Raw genomic sequence first — 7,204 nt, forward strand, 5'->3', positions numbered from 1 at the left:
AGGGCCTCCAGCCACTGCAAACAAACTACAGATGCGTGCACCACCTTGTGCATCTGGCTTACGGGGATCCTGGGGAAATCAAGCCTCGAACCAGGGTCCTTAGGCTTCACAGGCAAGCACTTAACTGCTAAGCCATCTCTCCAGCCCCTTCTTTTTTTCTTTTTAAGGAATATAGACTGTGGAGTTTTGTTGTAGTTTTTAAAATTTATTTATTTTTTACTACTACTCTACTATTCTGATGTGAAGCAGTGCTTTGGTCACCCTTGGCTGCCTGCAGTAGTACCTTGAAATTCCTGAACACAGCTTGTTACTAACGGGGCTGGCTCCTCTCACTGCTCAATTAGAGGCCTGAAGAGGACTTCGTCTTGCAGCTAATTTTCCTTCTTCCCCTGCTCGTCCTCTTTCTGCTCTTCTTTAGGAAAACACATCATTTTTCATTTTTCTTTCTTTTTTGATTTTTCTTTGATATAGGATCTCACTCTAGTCCAGTCTGACCTAGACCTAGAATTCACTATGTAGTCTCAGGCTGGCCTTGAACTTACAACAATTCTCCTACCTCTACCTCCCGAGTGCTGAGATTAAAGACATTCACCACATCTGACTCTTTTTGATTTTTTTGAAGCAAGATTTCACTCTAGCCCAGGCTGACCTGGAATTCATAACAATCCTCCTACCCCAACCCAGTGATAGGATTAAAGGCATGTGCCCCCATGCCTGCTATTAGTTTGGGTTTTTTTTTTATTCATTTTACTTTATTTATTTATTTACCTATTTATTTATTTGAGGTAGGCTCTCACTCTAGTACAGGCTGACCTGAAATTCACTATGTAGTCTCAGGGTGGCCTCAAACACACAGTGATCCTCCTACCTCTGCCTCCCAAGTGCTGGGATTAAAGGCATGCACCACCCATGCCCAGTTTTTGTGTGTGTGTGTTTCTTTTACTTCATTTGTTTATTTATTTATTTTGGGTTTTCGAGGTAGGGTCTCACTCTAGCTCAGGATGACCTGGAATTCACTATGTAGTCTCAGGGTGGTCTCAAACTCTCTGTGATCCTCCTACCTCTGCTCCCCAAGTGCTGGGATTAAAGGCGTGTGCCGCCACTCCCAGCTCTCTTTTACTTTATTTTCTTTCTTTTTTAAAAATCATTAGAATAGTGCTTTATTGGATTCTTTTACTTTATTTTCAAAGGCAAAATTTTTATGTTTTTTAAAAATTATTTTTATTTATTTATGAGAGAAAGAGAGAAGCAGAGAGAGAAGGGAGGCTGGAGAGATGGCTTAGCAGTTAAGGCACTTGCCTGCAAAGCCAAAGAACCCATTTTGATTTTGATTTGACTTCCCAGGACCCATGTAAACCAGATTCACAGGTGATATATGTGTCTGGAGTTCATTACAGTGCCTGGAAGCCCTGGTGTGCCCATTCTCTCTCTCCCTCTTTCTCTTTCCTTCTCAAATAAATGTATAAAAGTAAAGCTGGAATGGCTTGGCAGTTAGAGCACTTGCCTGCAAAGCTAAAGGACGCAGGTTTGATTTTCCAGGACCCACATTAGCCAGATGCACAAGTGGGCACATGCATCTGGAGTCCGTTTGCAGGGGCTGAAGGCCCTGACACACCCATTCTCATTCTCTCTCTCTCTTTCTGCCCCTTTCTCTCTCAAATAAATAAAATAAAGTAAAATAAAATAAAATAAAATAAAGAGAGAGGTGGGGGAGGTAGAGAATGGTGTGTCAGGGCATCTAGCCACTGCAAACGAACTCCAGACACATGCACCACCATTTGGTTTACGTGAGTTCAGACCCTACCTCACTCTCGAGTGTGCTGGCATTGCACACAACCACATTCAGTGTGTGCACACCAGAGCATCCAGCTACTGCAAATAAACTCCAGATGCATGTGCCACCTTGTGCGTCTGGCTTACTTGGGTCCTGGGGAATCAAACTTGGGTCCTTTGGCTTTGCAAACAAGTGCCTTAACCACTAAGCCATCGTTCCAGCCCCTTTCTTGCCCCCCCCCCCAACCAATACTGAGGGAGTGGCAAGTACAGTGGCTCTCTGGTTAATGGGCAGTAACTTTATTCCAGTAGGCATATGATACCTGCTGGAAGCTATTGATTCTCTCCCCACCTTGAACCAATGTTTGTGTATATTCTAGGTTTTTGTTTTGTTCTTTTCTTTTCTTTGTTTGTTTGTTTGGTTGTTTGTTCTTTTTTTTTTTTTTTTTTTTTTGAGGTGGGGTCTCACTCTAGCTCAGGCTAATCTGGAATTCGGTATCTAGTCTCAGATTGGCCTCAAATTCATGGCGATCCTTGTTGCAGTCCGGTTCGCATTGCTGGTAGAAATCACTCAACCAAGAGCAGCTTCTGGGAAAAAGAGATTTATTTTGGCTTACAGGCTCGAGGGGAAGCTCCACGATGACAGGGGGAAACGATGACATGAGCAGAGGGTGGACATTACCCCCTGGCCAACATAAGGTGGGACACAGCAACAGGAGGGTGTGCCAAACACTGGCATGGGGAAACTGGCTTTAATACCCATAAGCCCACCCCCAACAATACACTCCCTCCAGGAGGCATTAATTCCCAAATATCCATCAGCTGGAAACCTAGCATTCAAAACACCTAAGTTTATGGGGGACACCTGAATCAAACCACCACAATCCTCCTGTCTCTGCTTTGTTCTTTTAGACTCACGCCTTTCTATATAACACTACACCAAGGGCTCAGGTCCCATGGAGGGAATTGTAGCCGACAGCCCACGTCTCTGGGATGAACTTCCAAACCAGGCACAGTTATGGAGGAAGGGAATTTATTTGAAGCTTACAGATCCGATCTGTGTGGGCTGTGGAGGTGGGTCGGCAGTGTAAGGCAGTTGCTTGCAAAACGTGCTAGCCTGGGTTTGATTCCACAATAACCACATAAAGCCAGACGCACAAAGTGGTGCATGCATCTGGAATTCCTTTGTAGGGGCAAGAGGCCCATTCCTATTCTCTCTCCTCTCTGCCCTCACAAAGACTGACATCCATACACACGTGGGGTGGCTGGGGTGCACTCAGCAGTGGAGTGCTTGTCTAGCATGCTCAGGGCTCTGGGTGGATTAAACAACGACTGAATAGAAGTATTATTTCTCCTTTCGTGTGGGCCTGGGTTTGCCTGCCCTGGATTTACTTACTGCTAGCCGCATTTAGCTGCCTCCTCTTTTTTTTTTTTTTTTTTTTTTTCTGGAGACTGCAGGTCCTCCTTCCTTGACCCCCTCCCACCCCGTGACTCCTCAGCTGCGGTAAGAAGGATGCTACTTCCTGCCACCAGTACCTGGTGTGGGCTACGCAAAGGACTTGCCCGTGTGGACGGGAAGGTGACTGTTAACACTGGCTCATTCTATGCAGAGTTGGACGCATTCCGTTAAATTCAGCGCGGGGTGAGAGTGTATAGGGCGAGGCTGCCAACTGCTGAGCCGCGCTGGGAGTCTCGCTTGGGGCAGCACCACGGTCAGCGCCCGTCGGGCGGCGGCTATGGGGGCGACCGCGGAGCTGTGCTGAGCCAGGGAGATGCCTTGGCACACACCCAGCGGCGAGGCAGGCCACGGCGGGACTCTTGGTGGGGAAGAGATTTGATACGGAGTGAACAACTGTGCGTGTGCGTGCGTGTCTGTGTCCCAGGGAGACCCCTGTGTCTCAGGGGCTCATTCATTTGGAGACCTGTGACAAGTGAGGGTAGGAGGTGGGTCCCTCTTCCTACTCCCCCCCCCCAGTAGTAAAAAAAAAAAGACAACAAACAGTTCTTGGCAGCAAAACAGAACGGATGGCTTTAATGCTTCAAGTTTCCCACTTCCTTCCACAGGGCTTTGTTTTAAAAATAACAAAATGAGGTAAACCGGGTCAAGGTCTGTACACGTTAGAAACAGGTGCGGGCCCGGGGCGGCGCAGGAGCGGTGGCCGAGCACCTGTCGTCCTGAGGAGAGGGCGCACGCGGAGCCGGCGCGCCTAGAAGCATTTGCGGTGCACGATGGAGGGCCCGGCCTCGTCGTACTCCTGCTTGGTGATCCACATCTGCTGGAAGGTGGACAGCGAGGCCAGGATGGAGCCGCCGATCCACACGGAGTACTTCCGCTCAGGGGGGGCGATGATCTGCAAAGACGAGGGCGTCAGGCGCAGGAGTCCCCGGCGCCCCCGGGCGTCCCCACCGCCCCCCTCCCGGGGCGGCGCCCACCTTGATCTTCATGGTGCTGGGGGCCAGAGCCGTGATCTCCTTCTGCATGCGGTCAGCGATGCCGGGGTACATGGTGGTGCCCCCTGACATGACGTTGTTGGCGTACAGGTCCTTCCTGATGTCGATGTCGCACTTCATGATGCTGTTGTAGGTGGTCTCGTGGATCCCCGCCGACTCCATGCCTGGGGGTCGCGGGGAGGGGCGGTGTGAACAGAGACGCAGGCGTGCGCCCCGCGGGGGGCACCGACGGCGCGGGCGCGGGGACCCTGGGCACGGGGGGCGGGTGGCCCGGGCTCACCGATGAAGGAGGGCTGGAAGAGCGTCTCCGGGCAGCGGAAGCGCTCGTTGCCGATGGTGATGACCTGACCGTCGGGCAGCTCGTAGCTCTTCTCCAGGGAGGAGGAGGAGGCGGCGGTGGCCATCTCGTTCTCGAAGTCCAGGGCCACGTAGCACAGCTTCTCCTTGATGTCGCGCACGATCTCGCGCTCAGCTGCAGGGGCAGAGGCAGCGGGGCGACGTCAGCGCGGGGCCGGGGGGGGGGGTCCCGAGCGCGCGCCAAGGATGCGGGGTGTGGATACGGGGTGCAGGATGCGGGGTGCGGATACGGTGTGGGGTGCGGGGTGGGGCGCGCACCCGTGGTCACGAAGGAGTAGCCACGCTCGGTGAGGATCTTCATCAGATAGTCCGTGAGGTCGCGGCCGGCCAAGTCCAGGCGCATGATGGCGTGAGGCAGGGCGTAGCCCTCGTAGATGGGCACGTTGTGGGTGACGCCGTCGCCGGAGTCCAGCACGATCCCTGCGGCGGGCGGAGCGGGGCGTTAGGGGCCGGGACCGGGGTCGCGGGCCGGGGCGGGGCGGGGCGAGGCGGCACTCACCGGTGGTACGGCCGGAGGCGTAGAGCGACAGCACGGCCTGGATGGCCACGTACATGGCGGGCACGTTGAAGGTCTCGAACATGATCTGCGTCATCTTCTCGCGGTTGGCCTTGGGGTTCAGGGGGGCCTCGGTGAGCAGGGTCGGGTGCTCCTCGGGGGCCACGCGCAGCTCATTGTAGAAGGTGTGGTGCCAGATCTTCTCCATGTCGTCCCAGTTGGTGATGATGCCGTGCTCGATGGGGTACTTCAGGGTCAGGATGCCTCTCTTGCTCTGGGCCTCGTCGCCCACGTAGGAGTCCTTCTGACCCATGCCCACCATGACGCCCTGCGGGGGGAGACACGAGACGCCCGGTCACCGACGGGCAGCGCCAGCCTCCACTCCGCACACTTGCCGGCTCCCTCCCCCGCCGAGCAGCTGACCTGGTGTCGAGGGCGGCCCACGATGGACGGGAACACTGCCCTGGGGGCGTCATCCCCGGCAAAGCCGGCCTTCACCAAGCCCGAGCCATTGTCGCACACAAGGGCGGTGGTCTCGTCTTCGTCGCACATGGTGTCTGGTTTCTGCAAGGACAAGGCCACCGCGGAGTTGAGCGCCGGAACGACGAGGCCGAGGCGAGACCCACCCAGCCCCCCTTTCCTCTGCGGCCAGAGGCTCTTCTCCTGGGGCGCAGGGCTGCGCTTTTGCTGAGGCCTTCGCTGTAGGTCACCCACTCCGGAGCTGGGGGCTGTATTCTTGGCCTCCCAATCCCATTCCGTGAAGGAAGCATCGAGGCCTGGCTGCCCACCTGCCTGGCCACCGAGACAGCGACATGCTCACGGAAGGGTGCTAGCGTCCCAACTACAGAGGAGCCGCCAGCTGGGACATCCATAGCCTTCCCTACCCTCAGGTGGCACTCCCGCCTGTCTCTGCTCTCAGACTGGCCCTTGCTGCCCTGGGGCTCAAGCTGGGGGTAGACAGGGAGGGAGCTTCCCCAGAGCTAAGGCAACCCTGAATCTCCCCTAAAGCACGCCTTCAAATCAGTCTCCTGGGGCTAGAGCTGTACTTGGGGGGAACAGCGAGCATTGGCCTCTCATCTCAAGGGCTTGGATCGGATGAGGGGGGTGGAGGAATGAAGGGAGAACCTAGAAACAGCCCAAGCCAAAGGCTGGGCATAGCTCAGTCAGTGGTAGAGCCAGGAGGGGTTAAAAAAAAAAAAAAAAGGAAGAGGAAGAGGAAGAGGAAGGACAAGGAACACTGCCATCCCAGGAAAAATACTAAAGGTCTGGTGAGTTGACCTAAAAGGCTGAAGAAATTCCAGAACCCATGGTCTTTAAAAAACAACACTGACTCTGGAGCTAAGGTGCACTGCCAGGCACAGGTCTGATGCTAAAAGACCCTGCTCTGGCCCTGGGCTCTAGTCACCCTCTGTGAGCCTCCCCACCCCCACCCTACCTGGGTGGGTGGCTACACCTGCTGCTCTCTGGCTCAGGCCCTGGTTGCCGCGGGAGGGAAGCGAGGCTGTCCGCTGCGTGACCGTATGTCCCCTTGCTCAGGTTTTATATAGCCCGTGGGAGCTTTCTCCACACCACCCCGCAGGAATGTCGCTGCCCTTCCCAAGCCATATTTGGGTGTGGGCACTAGAGTCCCCTCCTTCAGCTGGTTCCTAGCCTGGGCCCCCGCCTGGGTGCCCTGCACTGACCAAAGAAGGAGCGGACTGGCCCTGGCCCAGGTAGCTCAGACCGGGCCGTATATGGAGTCTCCTGAGCCATCTGCCCCTCCCAACACCGGATGCCTTGCCAAAGGGATGGGCTGGGGCAGAGGTCACTGTGCTTGCTGGTGGCCGGTCTGCGCTCTGCAAACTGCACCTGTTTCAAAGATCTTCCTACCCATCCACCCTGGGCATATGGGGTGCTTGGGAGCTACCTGACCACTGGTCTCCCACATTGCACCCCATTTCTGGGTTCTCTACTTAGGCCACCAAGTCCAGGTGTACAGTTCTGGTGTGTGAGGGGGGAAGGGGGTCAGGTAAGTCCTATGGACAGGTGAGTTGGGAAGACGGAGAAGCCCTAGGCGGAGACGGAAGGCGAGACTACCCCTTCTCTCCCACCCCAGAGAGCTCCCCAGCCCAGAGGTTAGACCCAAGC

At 54.9% G+C, this 7,204-nt stretch overlaps 1 protein-coding gene across 1 annotated transcript; it reads right to left on the minus strand.

Moving 5' to 3' along the window:
* Positions 1-3,788: 3,788 nt before the first annotated feature.
* Acta1 (actin alpha 1, skeletal muscle) lies at positions 3,789-6,535 on the minus strand. The gene is made up of 7 exons (XM_004659681.2): positions 6,513-6,535; positions 5,501-5,641; positions 5,081-5,405; positions 4,840-5,001; positions 4,505-4,696; positions 4,207-4,388; positions 3,789-4,124 (listed from the first exon to the last, which is right to left on the minus strand). Exons 2-7 carry the CDS (start codon positions 5,627-5,629, stop codon positions 3,981-3,983), a joined length of 1,134 nt encoding a protein of 377 aa, XP_004659738.1. The 5' UTR covers positions 5,630-5,641; positions 6,513-6,535; the 3' UTR covers positions 3,789-3,980.
* Between the last annotated feature and the right edge of the window lie 669 nt (positions 6,536-7,204).

Source organism: Jaculus jaculus, chromosome 5, assembly GCF_020740685.1.
Source record: "Jaculus jaculus isolate mJacJac1 chromosome 5, mJacJac1.mat.Y.cur, whole genome shotgun sequence".
Taxonomy (NCBI): domain Eukaryota; kingdom Metazoa; phylum Chordata; class Mammalia; order Rodentia; family Dipodidae; genus Jaculus; species Jaculus jaculus.